The sequence below is a fragment of the Podarcis vaucheri genome (genome assembly GCF_965113315.1).
Source record: "Podarcis vaucheri genome assembly, chromosome: 2".
In the NCBI taxonomy this organism is placed as follows: Eukaryota; Metazoa; Chordata; class Lepidosauria; order Squamata; family Lacertidae; genus Podarcis; species Podarcis vaucheri.
In genome coordinates this window covers 121748971-121774845 of record NC_138760.1, presented here as the reverse complement: position 1 = coordinate 121774845, position 25875 = coordinate 121748971, and the positions used below count along the sequence as shown (strand labels likewise).

At 47.4% G+C, this 25875-nt stretch overlaps 1 protein-coding gene across 4 annotated transcripts in view; it reads right to left on the bottom strand.

Annotated features, from left to right (window-relative positions):
* Positions 1-20358, bottom strand: part of LOC309524602 (uncharacterized protein) — a 36552-nt gene extending 16194 nt beyond the window's left edge. For 2 of the 4 annotated variants that reach the window (XM_082209315.1, XM_082209317.1), the window contains exons 1-2: positions 19742-20358; positions 2221-2601 (exon numbers count right to left, since the gene is read on the bottom strand). In XM_082209315.1, coding sequence (XP_082065441.1) covers positions 2221-2601; positions 19742-19903 — 543 coding nt within the window. In that variant the 5' untranslated portion in view covers positions 19904-20358. Of the gene's footprint in view, positions 1-2220; positions 2602-4011; positions 4647-17636; positions 19253-19741 lie in introns of those variants that run through there. The other 2 variants (XM_082209319.1, XM_082209318.1) reach the window with 2 other exon arrangements.
* Positions 20359-25875: the final 5517 nt, after the last annotated feature.

The following is a 25875-nucleotide window of genomic DNA, read 5'->3' as shown; positions in this document are numbered from 1 at the left end:
AGCTGATGAGACAGTGGCAAGAGCAAAACATGATCACTCTATTCAAACTTAATAAGGCAGCATCGTTTTATAATACAGATCTATGCTGGAACTGGTTTGTTAGACACATCTCTATTTTTATTTCTCAAGCGAATGATCTCAGGCTTGAGTAACAGTGTCTCCCATGTGAAATAAGTGAAACTTAAGTGCTACATTTAACTGTAGAAATATTGCACTATATTGGAACCTAAGAAGAGCCTGCTGGATCAGGCAAAGGCCCACCAAGTCCAGCATCCTCTTCTCACAGAGGCCAACCAGATGCCTGTGGGAAACCGGCAAGCAGGTATGGAGCCCAAGAGTCTTCTCTGCCTTCCTGTGCTTTCCAGAAACTAGTATCAAGAAGCATTATTGCCTAGGACCACAAGGGCAGAGCAGAGACGTCAGTCTTATCCTTCTATTCAAGCTATCCAAGTTGCTGGCCATCACTGTCTCCTGTAGGATGGATTCCATAGATGAACTACGCTTCTGTTGATTCATCTTTTGCAGCCCTTAAAAGCTGATAAATGTATTATGGCCTAAGCTTTTGTGGGCTGCAGTCTGACAAAGTGGACTCTTGACCAGGAAAGCTGGTGCCACTATAAACCTCTGAGTCTCTTTGTTGGCTTTGTGTACTTATGTTGAAATTTGCACCAAGGTTGTACCACAGTAGCTCCATGGAAGCTTAGGGACGGACAAAATTACAGGGTGTCAGCTCTGTGAATCTCAAGCCTCTCGTGCCTCCGCTGACAGAGCCTGAGAACGCAAGAGATGTGATTCGGTTGGAATGTGAAGCAGGGGAGGAGCAGCCAAGCTGCAGCAGGAGCAAAGAACAAAGAGCAGGAAGGGGGGTGCCGGGGGGGTACAGACTGTTAGCTCCAGTTTGAGCTCTGGCACAGGGACCCCAGAAATAGCCTGTCCAAAAACTCTTAGGCTCGAGAGAATCTGCGAGAAGAGGGGAAAAGCGAGCGAAAGTGGGGGCTTCTTTGCTGGAGGACTCGGCAACTGCAAGCTGGGATGAACAGGCCGAAGACTGAGCTCCACAGTGATTTATGAGTTTGAGATAATTACTACTGGAGTTGTCTCATGTCTGTGCGGGAGAACCAAGCCTTTACACAGGGGCGCTAAAATTATTACCCCACTCACTCTCACAAACAACCCCAGTCTCTAAGATTGGCAATTTTGCACAATTTGCTTATAATACCAGACACTCTTGGACTTTATATGCCCAATCCTAAGTGTAGAGCCTCCAGCTCCAAGAATTGTGTATCATGATAACGGGTCCTTTGTCCCTTAACCCCACCAAACTGGGGAGGTGCATGCATCTATTGTGTTTTGATGCTGGTGGAATGTATGATTCTGACCCTGTCTATAAAAAATAAGAGTAATAGAAACAATTTATGTACATTAATTATAAATAATTATCTGCCCCCACTACTTTAGGAAAATCTGCCCCCACTACTTTAGGAAAAGGATTCAAGAAACAAAGAGCTGCTTCGGAGAAGGCCTCACCCCTTCCTTCTTCCTGTCAGGAACTTCCTTCCATTTGTCTCCTCTTCATCTTTTCCTCTTTCTCCCTCCACCATCCGTCTATCCCTGTCCCCATCTCCTCTCAACTGGAACTCACCAGATTTCTCCAAGGGTCCTGGGAGGGAATGCTCGGACATTGTGGGGAGAGATGCAGGAGACAGCCTGACCAGGTCAACCGTCCATCTTCCTCCTTCCATCCTGCCCAGGGTTGCAGGTTCAGTCTCAGCTAGGTTTGCAGGTTCAGCTTCCTGAGGAGCGCAGAATCCAGAGCAAGCTGCAGCTTCCTGGGAGGGAGGGAAGAAGAAGCCAAGGGAGTCTGAGAGCCCCTGCAGGGATTCTCATGCCCAAGACATTCTGCTGCCCCTGGAGAAGCCCCAATTGGGCACCCCCTTCTCAAGATCCCCCACCCATTTTCAAACACCTTTGGCAATTCTTTTCACCTGCCTGTCCCACCTCCCTTCCTAAGGCTGGCATGGTATGCACATTAGTGGCCTGAGTGTAGACCCCATAGAACTTAAGAGTTAATCTGCAAAGGACTGCTCTGAATACATGGGTTGCCCTTGCATGGAGAAGGAAGAATATTCACCACCATAGCTAAACAGAATCTCCATGTCTAGAGGCAGTGGACCTGTGACCTCCAGGTGCTGGAAACCCAGCTGAGAGGAGGGCACTTACCTTTCCCAGAAGCCCCTCAGTGTCTGGGAGCAGGGTCTGGTCTGCTCCCCCTGCTCTCCCACTGGGCCTCCGACTGGCATCCGCAGCTCCCCTGAAGGAGAGGACACCATCCCCGGAGTGGGGAGGACTGGGAGCCTGTGGGGTTTCCCACCCTGAACGAGGGGGCTGCATCGTCTTCAGGAAATCCTGCTTCTGGGCATCCCAGTGGTGCTCCAGCTGCCCCTCCTCTGCCTCCTGCTTAATTTGACATAAATCTGCCCGAGGCAGAAGATCCCTGATGGTCCCAACTTGGCCGGCAGGAGGTTTCTTTCCTTTGCACTCCAGTCTCTCCCTTTGAATGGGTCTCCTGGGTCTCTGCTCTTCCATTTTTACGCCACCCTCCTGGAAAAGAAATAAACACAAAGTAAAATGAAACCCAAGAAGAAAAACAAAAGCACATTTTTTTATCCACTGGCCAGTTTTTGAAATATATTATTACTCTATTTCTGATGTTCAGGCTGTGAATAACAATCATTATGTCACCCAAATGACTCCACTCAGGGACGAGGGGAAGTTATCCAAAGACTGGGGGAAACATCAAGGTTTATGGAAGTACAAATAATATTGGGGGCGGGGGGTGGGAACCAAGTCAGTGGAAGGAAATTTAAAAGCAACCCAGTGAGAGGACTGAGCATGTTCAGTGGACAGGGAATGCTGATCCTGGCTGCAACTTCTAGCATGTTGGAAAAGAAACAACAGATCTTTGTATATGATTAAGGCTGCAACAGACCCACCTAACATTTAAAGTACATGGCTTCACCCAAGAAATCCTGCGAGCTGCGGTTTGTTAGGCTGTAGCAATAAACTACAAGTCCCGTGGTTCTCTGGGGGAAGCCACGTGCTTTAAATGTATTGTATCCGCACAGCCTAAGAAACAAACTGACAAAATGAATATTGACCCAAAAATCAAGCAACCCACTCCAAAATATTTTATATTTGATGGTCACAAACTCTCTTGACTGAAGACATTCTAACTTGCAGTCCATTGGCTGCATATGGTTTGCCAAGCCTCATGGTGTGTCCTGCTAGTCCCTGCCGTTTCCATCTCCTGATCTGATCATAGGATGAAGATCTCTGTCTGTCCTGGAGAGAAAGATGCCTATGGGGCCCTTACAGAGATCTTTTAAACTCCAATTTCACCACAAACCAGCACAGTGCTGAAATGGGGTAAAAGCCCTGCTCTGGAAATAAATGATCCCTCTGGCTGCTCTTTAAAAAGGATTTCTAAAGAACAATCTGAAGGGTCTTTTTTCCACAGATCTCATTGCTAATTCAGCAGGGTCTTCTTGTGCTCTTATTTCTCCTCCACCCCAGAACTGGGGTTGGAAGGTCTAAACATGCTGATTGTGTTTGCAAGACTTGTATGTATGCTAGATGGCATGTCTGGTGAGTGTGGGCAGCACCTCTGGCGTGTGTGGATGTGACTTTATAGTCTGCATCTCTTTTCTGTGTGCGCATGCATGTGCATACATTGGCCACAAAGCTCACTGGAATGTGGCCTCCAGAATCAATGCATCTTTAAGCCCATAAATGTTCCTCCTGCTCTATCAGAAAGAACAATCAAATCTGAGACTATCAAGAGGAGAGAACTCCTGGCTTAAGCCTGTGTCACTTATTTACACGCAGACACAAGAGGTCACTAACTTTGATAGCCTGGGAAAAGATCAGATGCGTTCTCCAGGAAATAGATCTATTAGATGTTTTATTAGCCTTGACAGAACAACAGAACCTCCATGTGTAGGCAGAGTGTACCTTGATGGGAGGAAGGCAAAAGAAGCCATTTCCTTGCTAAATGAATGTGATGGACATCATTGCCACAAGATGCGGTGATGGTGGTGGCAAAGAGAGCTTTCAAAGGCGATCAGACCAATTTACGAAGGAGGGCGATAGGTTTATGAATGGCACTGGCAGAGGAAGGGGGTTAGGAGTAGTGGCCTGCAAAGGGTGTCAGGGGGCTGCAGGGTGAGAGGGACATCTCCCTGTTGCACTGCTCTTCCATTCCACCTGCCGCCCCTTCCCTCTCCGCCGGTGGGAGAGCGTGAGCTTGTGCCTGTGCTGCGGCCCCCGGAACCCACTCATCGCCCTTGCAGCCCCCGCAGGGAGGCAGAAGCAGACGAGAGGGAAGGACAGTCGGGGCGGAGGGAGGACGGGGCTCCCTGCTGAGGGACAGGGAGAGGGGCGGCAGACTCAGTGACCGCCCCGGGAGGCAAAAGCCCCAACGCCGCCGCTGATCATCGGACGACTGCATGCATCGTCCATCGGGAAGCAGCAGCTGCCTTGGACCCCTCATTCTGCCCCTTGAGCTCAGGACTGAAGGGAGCAGCTCCCCAGGGTCTCCGGCAGGGTCCGTGCCAGCCTGAGCCAGAGATGTTTGCCCCTGCGCCCTCCTGCAGATGCCCCGCCCTTCAGCTGCGCCCCTTCCCCTTCCTGCCCGGTTTGGGGGGGGGGCGCCCTGCAGCCTCTGGCTGGGCTCGGGGCCTGATCCTGCCAGGCCCACCTGCTCTCCTCCCCCTCCTCCTGCACCTCGGACTCCTCGCTCCGTCCCCGCACAGGAATCCGGCTCCTCTCCGGGGAAACTCGCCAGGCCACGGGCCGCTGCTCCTCCGCTCTCCTCGGCGGGGGACAGGAAAGTGCAGCCGCTCTCGAGTCCCCCTGGCTGGCCCCGTTTCCTGCCTCTCTGGGCATCGGAGCTCGCTGGCTGTGGGTGGGGCCCTGGGAGGCTGCGAGGCTGGATGCGCCCCCTTGCAAGGCGAGGGCTGCGAGACCGCCCTGCTGCTTCCTCTGCCCTCCAATTTGCAGCCCGCTGCTTCTGATCCTGGAGGTTCTGCTCTTAGCTGTCGGGGCAAATGGATTAGCCCGATGAGATCTGGTCCATTCCTAGCTCTGGAGCAGCAGGGAACAAGCTTTTTGCACCCTTCTCTAGGGATGGTCACATGCCGCCATCTGTGTCCCCGTGTACACTAATCCCTGAGCTGTCTTAACTCAGTCGGTAGAGTGTGAGGTGCTTTATCTGAAGGTTATGAGTTCGAGTCCCATGTGAGAAAATGTGGAAATAAAGTGTAATGTTACCTTGAAATTGTGTACACAATAGTCCGATGGTCTTTAGAGAAACCCAAAAACTTCCCCTTGCTATACCCTTTCGTTGTCTTCTGTAATAAGTGGGTTTTGTTTGGAAAGCTGTCTCTCAACATTTATTAGAACATTGGAATGTACCTGGCATTTTATAAGCTCTTCAGTATGTTGCACAAATAAGTCTCCTTGCGATCAGTATGCCGTCCCTGGTTTCCAAATCCTCTACAGGAAATATTCCTGAAATACCATTTCATGAAGCTGGGACGATGCCACCCAGCTGCCTGAATGCCTAGCAGCTGGAGGAGGCAGTCCAGTTCCCAGCTCTGCTGGCCCAGGTCATGTGATCACTTAGCTCCAGCAGCAGGTGCCAGGGCTGGGCTCTGTTATCTTTCCATACCCTCCAACATCTCTCTGATGAAAATAGGGGTGTCCTGTTTTATAATGATAATTTTACTATACCCCACACATCTTACTAGGTTGCCCAAGCCACTCCAGGCAGCTACCAACATATATAAAAACATAAGAAAACATTTTAAAAATTCCCTATACAGGATTACCTTCAGACAACTTGGGGGTCACATAACCCCATACCCTCTGGCATCAAATCAGAAACTGACGACAGCTTCTGTAAATCAGGGACATCCCTGGAAGACAGTGGCACTTGGAGGGTCTGTCTTTCCCTGCTTTTTTCTTTGCTGTCTCTGGTCTCCTGCCTCCATTCAGCAGAGGAGGGGGCCTTCATACGGAGAAGGATCGGGGCCAACAGCGCATAGCTGGTGCCTTCAGATGACTGCAGTGAAGGGAGAACCGTTTGGAGGAACAGCTTGCTGCAATTCTTGGAAAGGGATGGAAAGAGCACGGCTACATCATGGTTTGGTTCTTCAGGTACTTGTTGTTCAAGTTGTTCCATGGAATTCCTGATCTGGACCTTGTGTGGGAAATGAGTTCTCTCCATCACAAGAATAATTTTTTTGAACCTTTACTGCACAAGAGTCTTAAACAGTCTTACAATAAGATGTACATGATAAAGTAGCAGATTGCAAACAATGTTCAGTTCTTTATGTAATCCTGTGAACTGTCCTCTCTCTGGTCCCAGAGGGAGATCCTAAGCTTCTTCATCATTGCAGAAGTTATTTGCAACTGCTGCTGCTTCTCCTAGCCATCTCCAACAAGCACCCACTGACTTCTCAAGTTTAAGCTTCCTTCTGTTAGAGCTCTGCAGCTTCTGTTTCCAGCGATGAGTTATTAGGAAAGATACCAGCCTCCTCTGCTGCTTTTGTCAGAGTGGAACCTCTGAGTGGAACCTCTTGCCGAAAAGGTTGCACTCTTTCTTCTTCTATGTTTGCTACATATGCCACAATGTTCTCTCTCTTCTTCTCAAATGTTCCAGGCGACCACAAATGAGTGTCTAAAGGGAAACCAAAAGCTCAGAGGTGGGACGGGGGGGGGGGGGGAGTCTTGAATATCAGGTTGCCTTGTAGTGCCTGGGGGCCCTGCTATTAGATTTGTATCTCGTAAGTGTTGTAGGAGCCTTTAGGTTTTTTAGCTGTATATTTAAAAAACAAGGCTCTCATGAGATGTTTCATTCTTTTGTTATTCTGACACTGCATTGTTTGCACAGCTTTTTAAAATAGTGATTTTTTTTAATATGCAAAAAGAATAAAAATGCATGATAAAGGGTTTCTTTAGAAGCAGAACAAGCATTTTATTTTATTTTAAATAACAGAGGGATGAGGCCCAATTCTTAGTGCTCATCCCAGGTTAAAGATTAGCAGCCACACCCTCACAAAAAGCTATGAAAGGATTTTGTTAGCAAATGTCAAGGTGAATTCCTACCTTGTATTCCTGGGCTGCCTCTTCCTTGAGAACCACAGTTCTCACTGTGGACGCGGGTGGCGCTGTGGGTAAAACCACAGTGCCTAGGACTTGCCGATCGTATGGTCGGCGGTTCGAATCCCCGCGGCGGAGTGAGCTCCCGTCTTTCGGTCCCAGCTCCTGCCCACCTAGCAGTTCAAAAGCACCCATAAAGTGCAAGTAAATAAATAGGTACCGCTTTATAGCGGGAAGGTAAACGGAGTTCCGTGTGCTGCTCTGGTGCAGGCTCGCCAGAGCAGCTATGTCACACTGGCCACGTGACCCGGAAGTGTCTGCGGACGGCGCCGGCTCCCGGCCTCTAGAGTGAGATGAGCGCACAACCCTAGAGTCTGTCAAGACTGGCCCGTACGGGCAGGGGTACCTTTACCTTTACCTTTATGCTGCCTATAGCCAGCCCTGGTCAGCAATGTGTCTGAAGCTCTTTGAGCCAGTTGAAATTTCTGAGCACAGAAAGTTCCAGGCAGAAAGTGCATGGCAGCCCCATGTAGAGTGTGTTACAGTGACCCCTACACAATGTGGCACCAGACTGCCTCTTGGGGGGGGGGTAATTATCTGTTCTAAACACTGCAAAGAGAAGAAGATAGCATCCCTGTTTGCCTCTGTAAAAGCGCTTTCATCTTGACCTGCCATACAGCATAGGTCTCGGGCGTGAGGAGAGGAAAGGGCAGAGTCATCTGGCCAGAATGTGCACAGGCCATGTCTGCTATCACTTAAAGCAAGACACTTCCTTCGTGCAACACAGATAAAGCCTTGACTCCTTCAGCCACTCTCTCTCCCACTCAGAGCGCAATTAACAGGCAAACAGGGATGCTATCTTCTTTCCTTTTGGCAGTCAGCAACACACCTCCATAAATCAAGCAGCAGCAACAGCGGCAGCTTGAACACTCTGCTCCAAAACAGCTCTGCTTCTGGGCACCACAAATCAGTCCAGCATGCAGCCTCCGTTCCGCTGTCCAGCAATCAGCAACAGAAACGTCTGGCGACTGGGACGACTGGGACAATGTCTGGTCAGACGACTGGAACAACGACTGGGCTCATAACCGATGTCAGCATCGCCCTTGAGCCAGTGCCACCAACTGGACTCATCCACCTCAGCCCCGACTGGGCTAGGCGAGCTGGGTAGCACTTCCAGAGACCACCTTCTGCACAGGAACAGGTCAAAGTGCTGTGGATTCACAGCTTAGAGTTGTGAGCACCGGATTCACTTCCACAAGAAGACAGTCGTCGCACAGCAGAGTATAGCAGAGTATAGCAGAGTATAAACGACTCGGAGAGCAGCTCTGTAGAATATCTTCTTTATTCTATCTACAGCTATAATACACAACTATGTACAGAGCTTAATGAGGTCTAAGCATAAATGAATGCTGAACCGCACTGAGTGCCTGCAGCTGCTCTTAGCAGCAACCCTATCTATACACACGATCTCTAACACTCAGTCTCTCTCTCTCCAACACACTGACTGACTGACTCTTTGATGTGGTGCTGGAGCAGAATAAGTAGAGAGCAGAACACCGCCCCTCCTCTCTGGAAAACCACCAGACTCATCAGGAGATTCTTTGATATGGGAAGGGTGAAATCTCCTCACTCCCTTGGACCCCTTCCTTGACACCAAGGGGAGTTCCTCTTCTGGGGTTAAAAGCACTGCTGTGGAGGTTTCATTTTTGTCATGATTGCAAGGGAAGAAGGGAAGGTAACCCCCCCCCAACACAAAGAACTGAATGAAAATAGCCCTGTCTGAGCGATTAGCTACTGGAGAGCATAATGTGGGGTTTAGTTGTGATGCTCACCTGCCTCCCTGGATGAGTCTTTTCTTGGGTTCAGGGAGCTGGGGGAGCAACATGAAGTTCCCAGGTTACATTTCCTTCTGGTCAGCTATTCCAGCTCTTGTCTCCTTGCCATTTCTTTATGGAGGGGCAAAAGCTATGCACTTTGTATAGACGCAAGTATAACCAACAACAAAATAACTCTGCAACCAATCAGAGGGAAACAATGCTGCTGGCACCAATCAAAGGCTAGCCCCCTTCCTCTGCAGGGCGGGGGAGAAGCCAGAAGGGAGGGAGGAAGTGCCGCCGTCAGGAAGAGAAAAAGAGAGAGAGAAATGGTGCAGCCCAAACTATATGAATCAGAACTATGAGGCAATTTCTGGACCTTCTGTGGGACGGATCCAGAACCCATTCGGGTCAGAACCAGCCCGTGGCCCTTAGATTGCTGACCTCTGTCCAGAGACTTCACAGCCATCTTCACTTCCTAGGAACTCTGGGAACTGTAGTTCTGGGAGGAACCTCTCAGAGGTTTCTGAGCCTCCTCAGCCAACTACAATTAGACATCCTGAGACTACAATTCCCAGAAAAGCTGGACCAAGGCCTTTAGCCACAGCCCTGACCAAATAACGGACCTCTCTCTTCTCTCCCACTCCACCTCCCACATTCACAACAAATCAGTCTCCCACTCCTCAGTCCCTTTCACTCATCTCCCCTAGCCCTAATTCTTTCACATTCCTTTAAAACATTTCTGTGAACCAAGGAACACAAAAAAACACCCTCACTGGTCACCTTCCACGGGTCAAAAGCCAATGCAGAAAATATTTAATAAAAACAGCACAAAACAGGTACACAAGAGCACAGAAAATAGGAGATGAGTTTTAAAAGCAATCCCAAATGAACATTTAACACAGGGACCTTTCATTCAGCTGGAAAATGCTATCTATCAGTAAAAAGCTCTTCAACAGATTATGCAAAGTTCAAGTAAAGAGTGCCTGGAATGCTGATCTACAAGACAAGGGCATCCCATCATTTTGGCAGTGAAAGGCGGACCTGAAAACTCAACAGATTCAACACACACCTTGAGCATTGCAGATTCACACTCTCTCCCTGTTTATCTAGCAAAAAGTTGCCACTTACTTTGTACATTTAGTATATGTGACCTTCATTACTTTAATACGTGTATATGTGTATACAAATTTAAGTAGAAACACTAAAACATCATTCCATGCATTTACAACTGATTTCCCCCTTTATGAGTTTCTTGATGTAAGTAGTGAACCCTGAGTGAAAAACTCCATACATTTATATTGTTTTCCCCATGTGAATTTACTAATGAATATTAAGGTCTCCACGCCCTCTGAAGCCCTTTCCCCATTCAATAAACCCGTAGTTTTCATTGTGTGTGTGTTAGCTGATGTCTTCTAAGGTGTTCATTTTTACTGAAGCTATTTGCACAATCCACACATTTAAATGGTTTCTCCCCTGTGTGAGTTCGTTGGTGTATTCTAAGAGTTCCACTTTCACTGAAGCACTTTCCACATTCAATACATTTAAATGGTTTCTCCCCAGTGTGAGTTCGTTGATGTATTCTAAGTTTCCCACTTTCACTGAAGCTCTTTCCACATTCAATACATTTAAATGGTTTCTCCCCAGTGTGAGATCCTTGATGTATTCTAAGTGTCCCACTTTGACTGAAGCTCTTTCCACATTCAATGCATTTAAATGGTTTCTCCCCTGTGTGAGTTCGTTGGTGTACTCCAAGTGCTTCATTCTTACCGAAGCTTTTTCCACATTCAATACATTTAAATGGTTTCTCCCCAGTGTGAGTTCGTTGATGTCTTCTAAGTGCTCCATTCTTACTGAAGCTTTTTCCACATTCAATACATTTAAATGGTTTCTCCCCAGTGTGAGTTCGTTGATGTATTCTAAGTTTCCCACTTTCACTGAAGCTCTTTCCACATTCAATACATTTAAATGGTTTCTCCCCAGTGTGAGTTCGTTGATGCATTCTAAGTGTCCCACTTTGACTGAAGCTCTTTCCACATTCAATACATTTAAATGGTTTCTCCCCTGTGTGAGTTCGTTGATGTATTCTAAGTTTCTCACTTTCACTGAAGCTTTTTCCACATTTGATACATTTAAATGGTTTCTCCCCTGTGTGAGTTCGTTGATGTATTCTAAGTGCCCCACTTTGACTGAAGCTCTTTCCACATTCAATGCATTTAAATGGTTTCTCCCCTGTGTGAGTTCGTTGGTGTACTCTAAGTGCTTCATTCTTACCGAAGCTTTTCCACATTCAATACATTTAAATGGTTTCTCCCCAGTGTGAGATCCTTGATGTATTCTAAGTGTCCCACTTTGACTGAAGCTTTTTCCACATTCGATACATTTAAATGGTTTCTCCCCTGTGTGAGTTCGTTGATGTATTCTCAGTGCTCCATTCTTACTGAAGCTCTTTCCACATTCAATACATTTAAATGGTTTTTCACCTGTGTGAGTTCGTTGATGTATTCTAAGTGTTCCACTTTCGCTGAAACTCTTTCCACATTCAATACATTTAAATGGTTTCTCCCCTGTGTGAGTTCGTTGGTGTACTCTAAGTGCTTCATTCTTACCGAAGCTTTTTCCACATTCAATACATTTAAATGGTTTCTCCCCTGTGTGAGTTCGTTGGTGTATTCTAAGGACTCCATATTGCCTGAAGCTCTTTCCACATTCAATACATTTAAATGGTCTCTCCCCAGTGTGAGTTCGTTGATGTCTTCTAAGGACTCCATATTGACTGAAACTCTTTCCACATTCAATACGTTTAAATGGTTTCTCCCCTGTGTGAGTTCGTTGATGTATTCTAAGTGCCCCACTTTGACTGAAGCTCTTTCCACATTCAATGCATTTAAATGGTTTCTCCCCTGTGTGAGTTCGTTGGTGTACTCTAAGTGCTTCATTCTTACCGAAGCTTTTCCACATTCAATACATTTAAATGGTTTCTCCCCAGTGTGAGATCCTTGATGTATTCTAAGTGTCCCACTTTGACTGAAGCTTTTTCCACATTCGATACATTTAAATGGTTTCTCCCCTGTGTGAGTTCGTTGATGTATTCTCAGTGCTCCATTCTTACTGAAGCTCTTTCCACATTCAATACATTTAAATGGTTTTTCACCTGTGTGAGTTCGTTGATGTATTCTAAGTGTTCCACTTTCGCTGAAACTCTTTCCACATTCAATACATTTAAATGGTTTCTCCCCTGTGTGAGTTCGTTGGTGTACTCTAAGTGCTTCATTCTTACCGAAGCTTTTTCCACATTCAATACATTTAAATGGTTTCTCCCCTGTGTGAGTTCGTTGGTGTATTCTAAGGACTCCATATTGCCTGAAGCTCTTTCCACATTCAATACATTTAAATGGTCTCTCCCCAGTGTGAGTTCGTTGATGTCTTCTAAGGACTCCATATTGACTGAAACTCTTTCCACATTCAATACGTTTAAATGGTTTCTCCCCTGTGTGAGTTCGTTGATGTATTCTAAGGACTCCATATTGACTCAAGCTCTTTCCACATTCAATACATTTAAATGGTTTCTCCCCCGTGTGAGTTCGTTGGTGTATTCTAAGTGTTCGACGGTCATTGAAGCTCTTTCCACATTCAAAACATTCAAATCCTTTCTCCCCCGTATTAGTTCGTTGATATATTCTAAGTTTTCCACTTTCATTGAAGCCCTTTCCACATTCCATACATTCAAATAGTTTCTCTCCTTTGTGAGTTTGTTGTTGTATCCTCAGTTTCTTTCTTCTTCCCAATAAATTCACATGTGGCTCCATAGAATTCTGACTTTCATCTTCCTCACCTGTTTGGGAGTCTGGGAGGAAAGAGAATCCTGTTAGACTTTCAAGAAAGACAAAAAGGGAACTGCACACAAGTCAATCCCAGTCTGCACCTTCTCTCATTTTAACACTGTCTCCATTCTCCACTGTCCTCTCTAGGTTTCAAATTTTTAGGAATGAATATGAGATAATGGCAAGAGCAACACATGATCACTCCATTCACACTTGGTAAAGCACCATCATTTTATAATACAGATCTATGGTGGAATTGGCTTTTTAGACACATCTATTTTTACTTTCTGAAGTGAAGAAATGATCTCAGGCTCAAGTAACAGTGTCTCCATTGTGAAATAAGTAAAACTTAAGTGCTACATGTAACTGTAAAAATATTGCAATATATTGGAACCTAAGAAGAGCCTGCTGGATCAGGCAAAGGCCCACCTAGTCCAGCATCCTCTTCTCACAGAGGCCAACCAGATGCCTGTGGGAAACCGGCAAGCAGGACTGGAGCACAAGAGTCTTCTCTGCCTTCCTGTGCTTTCCAGAAACTAGTATCAAGAAGCGTTATTGCCTAGGACCGCGAGGGCAGAGCAGAGACGTCAGTCTTATCCTTTTTTTCAAGCTATCCATGTTGCTGGCCATCACCGTCTCCTGTAGGATAGATTCCATAAATGAACTATGCTTCTGTTTATTCATCTTTTGCAGCCCTTAAAAGCTGATAAATGTATTATGGCCTAAGCTTTTGTGGGCTGCAGTCTGACAAAGTGGACTCTTGACCAAGAAAGCTGGTGCCACTGTAAACCTCTGAGTCTCTTTGTTGGCTTTTTGTACTTATGGAATGTGAAGTAGGGGAGGAGCAGCCAAGCTGCAGCAGGAGCAAAGAACAAAGAGCAGGAAGAGGGGGTGCCGTGGGGGGGGGACACAGACCGTCAGCTCCAGTTTGAGGTCTGACACAGAGCCCCCGAAATAGCCTGTCCAAACAATCGGAGGCTCGAGAGAATCTGCGAGAAGGGGGGAAAAGAAAGCGAAAGTGGGGCTTCTTTGCTGGAGGACTCGGCAACTGCAAGCTGGGATGAATGGGCCGAAGACTGAGCTCCACAGTGATTTGTGAGTTTGAGCATTCAGCCTGAGATAATTACTACTGGAGTTGTTTCACGTCTGTGCGGGAGAACCAAGCCATTACACAGGGGCGCTAAAATTATTATCCCACTCACTCACTCTCACAAACAACCCCAGTCTGTAAGATTTACACAATTTCCTTATAATACCATCCGCTCTTGTACTTTATATGCCCAATCCTAAGTGCAGAGCCTCCAGTTACAGGAATCCTGTATTATGATAACTGGTCCTTTGTCCCTTAACCCCACCAAACTGGGGAGGTGCATGCATTTATTGTGTTTTGATGCTGGTGGAATTTATCATTCTGACCCTGTCTCTAAAAAATAAGAGTAATAGAAACAATTTAAATACATTAATTATAAATAATTATGTGAAGCATTTCTGTTCCCCTTCACCCATTTTTTAGGAGTGGTGTGCAACATCATTATCATCAATTATTCCCACCGTGGAAATAACACCTAAGATTTCAAAGCCTGGAGGAAGAAAATCTGCCCCCACTACTTTAGGAAAAGGATTCAAGAAACAAAGAGCTGCTTCGGAGAAGGCCTCACCCCTTCCTTCTTCCTGTCAGGAACTTCCTTCCATTTGTCTCCTCTCCATCTTTTCCTCTTTCTCCCTCCACCATCCATCTATCCCTGTCCCCATCTCCTCTCCCCTGGAACTCAACAGATTTCTCCAAGGGTCCTGGGAGGGAATGCTCAGAGTTAGTGGGGAGGGATGCGGGAGAGAGCCTGACCAGGTCACCCGTCCATCTTCCTCCTTCCATCCTGCCCAGGGTTGCAGGTTCAGTCTCAGCTAGGTTTGCAGGTTCAGCTTCCTGAGGAGTGCAGAATCCAGAGCAAGTTGCAGCTTCCTGGGAGGGAGGGAAGAAGAAGTCAAGGGAGTCTGAGAGCCCCTGCAGGGATTCTCCTGCCCAAGACATTCTACTGCCCCTGGAATAGCCCCAATTGGGCACCCCCTTCCCAAGGGCACCCCCTTCCCAAGGTGCATTTTCAAACACCTTTGGCAATTCTTTTCACCTGCCTGTCCCACCTCCCTTCCTAAGGCTGGCATGGTATGCACATTAGTGGCCTGAGAGTAGGTCCCTTGGAACCTAAAAGTTAATCTGCAAAGGACTGCTCTGAATACATGGGTAGCCCTTGCAGAGAGAAGAAGGGAGCCCCTTGCTTGCAACTGGACCCCTTGGGAGAGCCGGGGGATCCGCCCACTGCTCCCTCTGCCCTCGCTGCCTCTTCCTCTGTCCTCCTGCCCTGCAAACACCCTTTGCTCTTGTTTCTCAGGGGAGAGAGGCAGAAAGAGCCTTCAAACCCATCCGTTTCCTCCTCTGCTCCCCCTCCTGTCCTTTTGGGAAACAGGAACTTTGGTCAGGAGTAAACAACTTAGATGGCAAGTTTGCAAGATAAGTACTTTGGAGCACTGCTTGCTCCTACTATGTGTATGTCTGTGTGTGTTTGGACCTAGAGGACAACATACATGTTTACACCACATGATTCCTTAAAGAGGGCGATTCTTTAAAACCGAAGGCCATTTCTACAAAATGGAAGACTTCCAAGGCAGCCTTTTACAGGGAAATTTTTGCTTGTTTTTATATTGTTGGAAGCTACCCAGATGGGCAGAGGTAACCCAGTCAGATAGGCAGGAAGAAAGTAATAATAATAATAATAATAATAATTGCTTCCTAAGCCTGTCCTGGGACGTGGGTGGCACTGTGGGTTAAACCACAGAGCCTAGGACTTGCCGATCAGAAGGTCGGCGGTTTGCATCCCTGTGACAGGGTGAGCTCCCGTTTCTCGGTCCCTGCTCCTGCCAACCTAGCAGTTCGAAAGCACATCAAAGTGCAAGTAGATAAATAGGTACCGCTTTGACAGAAAGGTAAGCAGCGTTCCCGTGCACTGCTCTGGTTCGCAAGAAGCGGCTTAGTCATGCTGGCCACATGACCCGAAAAGTGTACGACGGCTCCCTCGGCCAGTAAAGCGAGATGAGCTCCACAACCCCAGAGTCGGCCACGACTGGACCTAATGGTCAGGGGTCCTTTACCTTTTTAAGCCTGTCCTGATTGGCATGCTGATCACAGACTCTGTCCAAACAACCCCTTTGAATGCAACAGGGCTTCCTATTTTTACTGCTATCAGTGGGAACAGTCAAACCACGAAGCCACTGATCAACCAGAGTTTCCTGTTTTGACCAAGCAGAGTTTGAAGTTAGCTTAATATCCCAGCTTATTCCAAAGCTGCCAGCTGCAGTTTCCTGGTTTGGGCAAAATGGAAGGTTTGTTACCTATGGCTCATAAGAGATTGCCTGGTTTCATCACAGTTCACCCTCAGGGCCGGCCCAATCATGAGATAAGCTGGGACAATTAGGTCAGGAGGCAGATGCAGGGAGAGATGGGACCAGCACATTCCCAGCTCCCCTGTTTGTTAGCCTTGCTGTCAGTGCAGGACCACAGCTGGTAAATTTGTGCAATTACCCATTTAGAGTCTTTTTCTTTTGCCCTCTCTCACTAAAGGTTGGGTGGGGGTCCTTTATGGAGTGATGCATTCTGGTTGTGGGGGCCAGGAGACTGCGGTGGTGGCTAGAGTTTTTGGTTTTAATCTTGAGTCAACTTAGGTTGTATCATATCTTTGCTGCAGCAATGCATTAATAACTGTTCCTATTTTTAACCCAGATTTTCAGGCTGTGATTCAGTCACCTGAACCTGACCATTATCCTAATAAATCTTGTAACAACCTTGCAAAATAGGCCAGTGTTATTTAATGCAAGTACACATGGGATCGCTGAGGCTGCAAGACATGCAAAGAGATTTACCTCAGTGGGGAGAAAAGAGCATTTTGGAAATGAAGGCAATTTAGAGGAGGAAAATGAGGATTGGTGGCAGATCACCTCTTCTGACGTAGCTTCTGCTCTGATAAAATTCAGAGTCCCCTGCAGCTGTTTAAGTAAAGTAAGAACATCAGGAGATATGATCGCAAACCTCCCATGTGTAAGAAAGTTTGGTCTAGCAAGCCTTTTAAAAGTGGATTAGAGAGAAAGTGCAGGGAGGAGGAATATTCACCACCAAAGCTAAACAGAACCTCCATGTCTAGAGGCAGTGGACCTGTGACCTCCAGGTGCTGGAAACCCAGGTGAGAGGAGGGCACTTACCTTTCCCAGAAGCCCCTCAGTGTCTGGGAGCAGGGTCTGGTCTGTCCCCCCTGCTCTCCCACTGGGCCACCGACTGGCATCCGTAGCTTCCTTGAAAGGGAGGACACCATCCCCGGAGTGGGGAGGACTGGGAGCCTGTGGGGTTTCCCACCCTGAACGAGGGGGCTGCATCGTCTTCAGGAAATCCTGCTTCTGGGCCTCCCAGTGCTGCTGCGGCTGCCCCTCCTCTGCCTCCTGCTTAATTTGACATAAATCTGCCCGAGGCAGAAGATCCCTGATGGTCCCAACTTGGCCGGCAGGAGGTTTCTTTCCTTTGCACTCCAGTCTCTCCCTCTCCCTGGGTCCCTGCTCTTCCATTTTTACGTCACCCTCCTGGAAAAGAAATAAACACAAAGTGAAATAAAACTCAAGAATAAAAACAAAAGCACATTTTTTAACCATTTGCCAGTATTTGAAATATATTATTTCAAATATATTTCGTTGTCCCCGAGACAATAAAGATATTATTATTATTATTATTATTATTATTATTATTATTACTCTTTCAATTTCTGATGTTCAGGCTGTGAATAACAATCATTATGTCACCCAAATGACTCCACCCAGGGACGAGGGGAAGTTATCCAAAGACTGGGGAAAACATCAAGGTTTATGGAAGTACAAATAATATTTAGGGGTGGGGATACCAAGGTAGTGGAAGGGAAATCCAAAAACAACCCAGTGAGAGGACTGAGCATGTTAAGTGGACAGGGAATGCTGATCCTGGCTGCAACTTCTAGCATGTTGGAAAGACAGCAGCAGATCTTTGTATATGATTAAGGCTGCAACAGACCCACCTAACATTTAAAGTACATGGCTTCACCCAAGAAATCCTGCGAGCTGCAGTTTGTTAGGGGTGTTGAGAACTGTAGCAGTAAACTACAGGTCCCGTGGTTCTCTGGGGGAAGCCACATGCTTTAAATGTATGGTATCTGCACAACCTAAGAAAGAAACAGGCAAAAGGAATATTGGCCAACAAAATCAAACAACCCACTTCATGTGTCCTGCTAGTCCCTGCTGTTTCCATCTCCTGATCTGATCATAGGATGAAGATCTCTGTCTGTCCTGGAGAGAAAGATGCCTAAGGGGCCCTTAGAGAGATCTTTTCAACTCCAATTTGAGCACAAACAAGCACAGTGCTGAAATGGGGTAAAAGCCCTGATCTGGAAATAAATGATCCCTCTGGTTGCTCTTTAAAGAGGATTTCTAAAGAACAACCTGAAGGGTCTTTTTTCTACAGATCTCCTTGCTAATTCAGCAGGGTCTTCTTGTGCTCTTATTTCTCCTGCAGCCCAGCACTGGGATTGGAAGGTCTAAACATACTGATTGTGTTTGCAAGACTTGTATGTATGCTAGATGGCATGTCTGGTGAGCGTGTACAGCACCTCTGGCATGTGTGCATGTGACTTTTTAGTCTGCATCTCTTTTATGGGTGTGCATGCATGTGCATACGTTGGCCACAAAGCTCACTGGAATGTGGCCTCCAGAATCAATGCAGCTTTAAACCCATAAATGTTTCGTTCCTTCTGCTCTATCAGAAAGAACAATCAAATCTGAGACTATCAGGAGGAGAGAACTCCTGGATCTACAGAGTTAATGTTCTCAACATCCTATGGACACAAACTGCAATGAGATTTTCCATTAATTGCTTTGATATTTTTTTCCTTAAAAATATGAAGCAGCATAGAAATGAAATGAGTAATAATCTGAACATGAATAATCTGAACATAGAATCCTCCTTTCCTCTGCCTTCTCAAATCTGGCAATCACTTCAACCCTCAGCCTTCATTTGCCTTACTGAGGAAGGTGGAAATAAAGCAATTAATGAAACCAGGCTTAAGCCTGTCTCACTTATTTACATGCAGACACAAGAGGTCACTAGCTTTGACAGTTTGGGAAAAGATCAGATGCATTCTCTGGAGTATAGATCTATCAGCTGTTTTAATTGCCGTGACAGATCAACAGAACCTCCATGTGTAGGCACAGTGTACCTTGATTTGGGGCAGGCAAAAGAATCCATTTCCTTGCGAAATGAACCTGATGGACATCATTGCCACAAGATGCGGTGATGGTGGTGGCAAAGAGAGCTTTCAAAGGCGATCTGACCAATTTACGAAGGAGGGCGATAGATTTATCAATGGCACTGGCAGAGGGGGGGGGGCAGGAGTAGTGGACTGCATAGGGTGTCAGGGGGGCTGCAGGGTGAGAGCGACACCTCCCTGTTGCACTGCTTTTCCATTCCCCCTCCTGCCTCCCCTTCCCTGTCCGCCGTGGGGTGGACCGTGGAAGAGGACGGGGCTCCCTGCTGAGGGACAGGGACAGGGGAGGCAAAAGCCCCAACGCCGCCGCTGATCATGGGACGACTATATGCATCGTCCACCGCGAAGCAGCAGCTGCCTTGGACCCCTCATTCTGCCCCTTGAGCTCAGGACTGAAGGGAGCAGCTCCCCAGGGTCTCCGGCAGGGTCCGTGCCAGCCTGAGCCAGAGATGTTTGCCCCTGTGCCCTCCTGCAGATGCCCTGCCCCTCAGCTGCGCCCCTTCCCCTTCCTGCCCGGTTGGGGGGGGCGCCCTGCAGCCTCTGACTCCACTCGGGGCCCGATCCTGCCAGGCCCACGTGCTCTCCTCCTCCTCCCCCCCCCCCCCGCCTCCTGCACCTCGGACTCTTCGCTCCGTCCCTGCAGCGGAATCCGGCTCCTCTCCGGAGAAACTCGCCAGGCCACGGGCCGCTGCTCCTCCGCTCTCCTCGGCGGGGGACAGGAAAGTGCAGCCGCTCTCGAGTCCCCCTGGCTGGCCCCGTTTCCTGCCTCTCTGGGCATCGGAGCTCGCTGGCTGTGGGTTGGGCCCTGGGAGGCTGCAAGGCTGGATGCGCCCCCTTGCAAGGCGAGGGCTGCGAGACCGCCCTGCTGCTTCCCCTGCCCTCCAATTTGCAGCCCGCTGCTTCTGATGCTGGAGGTTCTGCTCTTAGCTGTCGGGGCAAATGGATTAGCCCGATGAGATCTGGTCCATTCCTAGCTCTGGAGCAGCAGGGAACAAGCTTTTTGCACCCTTCTCTAGGGATGGTCACACGCCGCCATCTGTGTCCCCGTGTACACAAATCACTGAGTTGTCTTGTTGTCTTAACTCAGTCGGTAGAGCGTGAGGTGCTTTATCTCAAGGTTGTGAGTTCGAGTCCCATGTAAGAAAAAGCGGAAATAAAGTGTAATGTTACCTTGAAATTGTGTACACAATAGTCCACTGGTTTTTAGAGAAACCCAAAAACTTCCCCTTTCTATACCCTTTCGTTGTCATCAAGCAGTTCCCGCCCCGACCTGGCCACAGTGATCCATACGATGGTCACCTCCAGGCTTGACTACTGTAATTCGCTCTACGCAGGGCTGCCCTTGAAGCTGTCCCAGAAACTCCAGCGGGTGCAGAATGCTGCAGCCAGGCTCCTCATGCGGTCTCTGCCATAGGAGCATATTCACCCAGTACTTTTCAAGCTGCACTGGCTCCTGGTGGAGTACAGGGTCAGATTTAAGGTGCTGCTTTTCACCTTTAAAGCCCTTCACGGCCTAGGACCCTCGTACCTACGGGACCGCCTCTCCCAGTATGCCCCACGGAGAGCCTCAAGGTCCATAAATAGCAACACCCTAGTGGTCCCAGGCCTAAGGAAGTTAGATTGGCTTCAACCAGAGCCCAGGGCCTTTTCAACTCTGGCTCCGGCCTGGTGGAACGCTCTGCCTCATGAGACCAGGCCCCTGCAGGATCTGATTTCTTTCCTCAGGGCCTGTAAGAGTTGTTCCGCCTGGCCTTTGGCTTCGAGCCAAATTGATTCCCTCCCTCTCTTTCTTTTTTCTTTTCCTTTCTCTTCCTGCGATGAGGCTACATTTTAATATTTCAATGTATCAATATTTTAATGTATTTTAATTTTGTTTTTAAGTTGTAATCATTCAACTCGTTTTTATTATTGCTTGTTAGCCGCCCTGAGCCCAGCCTTGGCTGGGAAGGGCGGGGTATAAATAATAATAATAATAATAATAATAATAATAATAATAATAATAATAATTCTGTAATAAGTGGGTTTTGTTTGGAAAGCTGTCTCTCAACATTTATTAGAACATTGGAATGTACCTGGCATTTTATAAGCTCTTCAGTATGTGGCACAAATAAGTCTCCTTGCGATCAGTATGCAGTCCCTGGTTTCCAAATCCTCAAGAGGAAATCTTCCTGAAATACCATTTCATGAAGCTGGGACGATGCCACCCAGCTGCCTGAATGCCTAGCAGCTGGAGGAGGCAGTCCAGTTCCCAGCTCTGCTGGCCTAGGTCATGTGATCACTTAGCTCCAGCAACAGGTGCCAGGGCTGGGCTCTGTTATCTTTCCATACCCTCCAACATCTCTCTGATGAAAATAGGGGTGTCCTGTTCCATAATGAAAATTTTACTATTTATACCCCACACATCTTATTAGGTTGCCCCAGCCACTCCAGGCAGCTACCAACATATATAAAAACATAAGAAAACATTTAAAAAATTCCCTATACAGGATTACCTTCAGACAACTTGGGGGTCACATAACCCCATACCCTCTGGCATCAAATCAGAAACTGACGACAGCTTCTGTAAATCAGGGACATCCCTGGAAGACAGTGGCACTTGGAGGGTCTGTCTTTCCCTGCTTTTTTCTTTGCTGTCTCTGGTCTCCTGCCTCCATTCAGCAGAGGAGGGGGCCTTCATACAGAGAAGGATCGGGGCCAACAGGGCATAGTTGGTGCCTTCAGATGACTGTAGTGAAGGGAGAACCGTTTGGAGGAACAGCTTGCTGCAATTTTGGAAAGGGATGGAAAGAGCATAGCTACATCGTGGTTTGCTTCTTCAGGTACTTGTTGTTCAAGTTGTTCCATGGAATTCCTGATCTGGACCTTGTGTGGAAAGGAGTTCTCTCCATCACAAGAACAATTTTTAAAGCTTTACTGCACAAGAGTCTTAAACAGTCTTACAATAAGATGAACTTGATAAAGAAGCACGTTGCAAACAATGTTCAGTCCTTTATGTAATCCTGTGAACTTTCCTCTCTCTGGTCCCAGAGGGAGATCCTAAGCTTCTTCATCATTGCAGAACTTATTTGCAACTGCTGCTGCTTCTCCTAGCCATCTCCAACAAGCACCCACTGACTTCTCAAGTTTAAGCTTCCTTCTGTTAGAGCTCTGCAGCTTCTGTTTCCAGCGATGAGTTATTAGGAAAGATACCAGCCTCCTCTGCTGCTTTTGTCAGAGTGGAACCTCTGAGTGGAACCTCTTGCCGAAAAGGTTGCACTCTTTCTTCTTCTATGTTTGCTACATATGCCACAATGTTCTCTCTCTTTTTCTCAAATGTTCCCGGCGACCACAAATGAGTGTCTAAAGGGAAACCAAAAGCTCAGAGGTGGGACGGGGGGGGGGGGAGTCTTGAATATCAGGTTGCCTTGTAGTGCCTGGGGGCCCTGCTATTAGATTTGTATCTCGTAAGTGTTGTAGGAGCCTTTGGGTTTTTTAGCTGTATATTTAAAAAACAAGGCTCTCATGAGATGTTTCATTCTTTTGTTATTCTGACACTGCATTGTTTGCACAGCTTTTTAAAATAGTGATTTTTTTAATATGCAAAAAGAATAAAAATGCATGATAAAGGGTTTATTTAGAAGCAGAACAAGCATTTTATTTTATTTTAAATAACAGAGGGATGAGGCCCAATTCTTAGTGCTCATCCCAGGTTAAAGATTAGCAGCCACACCCTCACAAAAAGCTATGAAAGGATTTTGTTAGCAAATGTCAAGGTGAATTCCTACCTTGTATTCCTGGGCTGCCTCTTCCTTGAGAACCACAGTTCTCACTGTGGACGCGGGTGGCGCTGTGGGTAAAACCACAGTGCCTAGGACTTGCCGATCGTATGGTCGGCGGTTCGAATCCCCGCGGCGGAGTGAGCTCCCGTCTTTCGGTCCCAGCTCCTGCCCACCTAGCAGTTCAAAAGCACCCATAAAGTGCAAGTAAATAAATAGGTACCACTGTATAGCGGGAAGGTAAACGGAGTTCCGTGTGCTGCTCTGGTGCAGGCTCGCCAGAGCAGCTATGTCACACTGGCCACGTGACCCGGAAGTGTCTGCGGACGGCGCCGGCTCCCGGCCTCTAGAGTGAGATGAGCGCACAACCCTAGAGTCTGTCAAGACTGGCCCGTACGGGCAGGGGTACCTTTACCTTTACCTTTATGCTGCCTATAGCCAGCCCTGGTCAGCAATGTGTCTGAAGCTCTTTGAGCCAGTTGAAATTTCTGAGCACAGAAAGTTCCAGGCAGAAAGTGCATGGCAGCCCCATGTAGAGTGTGTTACAGTGACCCCTACACAATGTGGCACCAGACTGCCTCTTGGGGGGGTAATTATCTGTTCTAAACACTGCAAAGAGAAGAAGATAGCATCCCTGTTTGCCTCTGTAAAAGCGCTTTCATCTTGACCTGCCATACAGCATAGGTCTCGGGCGTGAGGAGAGGAAAGGGCAGAGTCATCTGGCCAGAATGTGCACAGGCCATGTCTGCTATCACTTAAAGCAAGACACTTCCTTCGTGCAACACAGATAAAGCCTTGACTCCTTCAGCCACTCTCTCTCCCACTCAGAGCGCAATTAACAGGCAAACAGGGATGCTATCTTCTTTCCTTTTGGCAGTCAGCAACACACCTCCATAAATCAAGCAGCAGCAACAGCGGCAGCTTGAACACTCTGCTCCAAAACAGCTCTGCTTCTGGGCACCACAAATCAGTCCAGCATGCAGCCTCCGTTCCGCCGTCCAGCAATCAGCAACAGAAACGTCTGGCGACTGGGACGACTGGGACAATGTCTGGTCAGACGACTGGAACAACGACTGGGCCCATAACCGATGTCAGCATCGCCCTTGAGCCAGTGCCACCAACTGGACTCATCCACTTCAGCCCCGACTGGGCTAGGCGAGCTGGGTAGCACTTCCAGAGACCACCTTCTGCACAGGAACAGGTCAAAGTGCTGTGGACTCACAGCTTAGAGTTGTGAGCACCGGATTCACTTCCACAAGAAGACAGTCGTCGCACAGCAGAGTATAGCAGAGTATAGCAGAGTATAAACGACTCGGAGAGCAGCTCTGTAGAATATCTTCTTTATTCTATCTACAGCTATAATACACAACTATGTACAGAGCTTAATGAGGTCTAAGCATAAATGAATGCTGAACCGCACTGAGTGCCTGCAGCTGCTCTTAGCAGCAACCCTATCTATACACACGATCTCTAACACTCAGTCTCTCTCTCTCCCCAACACACTGACTGACTGACTCTTTGATGTGGTGCTGGAGCAGAATAAGTAGAGAGCAGAACATTGCCCCTCCTCTCTGGAAAATCACCAGACTCATCAGGAGATTATTTGATATGGGAAGGGTGAAATCTCCTCACTCCCTTGGACCCCTTCCTTGACACCAAGGGGAGCTCCTCTTCTGGGGCTAAAAGCATTGCTGTGGAGGTTTCATTTTTGTCATGATTGCAAGGGAAGAAGGGAAGGTAACCCCCCCCCCCAACACAAAGAACTGAATGAAAATAGCCCTGTCTGAGCGATTAGCTACTGGAGAGCATAATGTGGGGTTTAGTTGTGATGCTCACCTGCCTCCCTGGATGAGTCTTTTCTTGGGTTCAGGGAGCTGGGGGAGCAACATGAAGTTCCCAGGTTACATTTCCTTCTGGTCAGCTATTCCAGCTCTTGTCTCCTCGCCATTTCTTTATGGAGGGGGAAAAGCTATGCACTTTGTATAGACGCAAGTATAACCAACAACAAAATAACTCTGCAACCAATCAGAGGGAAACAATGCTGCTGGCACCAATCAAAGGCTAGCCCCCTTCCTCTGCAGGGCGGGGGAGAAGCCAGAAGGGAGGGAGGAAGTGCCGCCGTCAGGAAGAGAAAAAGAGAGAGAGAAATGGTGCAGCCCAAACTATATGAATCAGAACTATGAGGCAATTTCTGGACCTTCTGTGGGACGGATCCAGAACCCATTCGGGTCAGAACCAGCCCGTGGCCCTTAGATTACTGACCTCTGTCCAGAGACTTCACAGCCATCTTCACTTCCTAGGAACTCTGGGAACTGTAGTTCTGGGAGGAACCTCTCAGAGGTTTCTGAGCCTCCTCAGCCAACTACAATTAGACATCCTGAGACTACAATTCCCAGAAAAGCTGGACCAAGGCCTTTAGCCACAGCCCTGACCAAATAACGGACCTCTCTCTTCTCTCCCACTCCACCTCCCACATTCACAACAAATCAGTCTCCCACTCCTCAGTCCCTTTCACTCATCTCCCCTAGCCCTAATTCTTTCACATTCCTTTAAAACATTTCTGTGAACCAAGGAACACAAAAAAACACCCTCACTGGTCACCTTCCACGGGTCAAAAGCCAATGCAGAAAATATTTAATAAAAACAGCACAAAACAGGTACACAAGAGCACAGAAAATAGGAGATGAGTTTTAAAAGCAATCCCAAATGAACATTTAACACAGGGACCTTTCATTCAGCTGGAAAATGCTATCTATCAGTAAAAAGCTCTTCAATAGATTATGCAAAGTTCAAGTAAAGAGTGCCTGGAATGCTGATCTACAAGACAAGGGCATCCCATCATTTTGGCAGTGAAAGGCGGACCTGAAAACTCAACAGATTCAACACACACCTTGAGCATTGCAGATTCACACTCTCTCCCTGTTTATCTAGCAAAAAGTTGCCACTTACTTTGTACATTTAGTATATGTGACCTTCATTACTTTAATACGTGTAT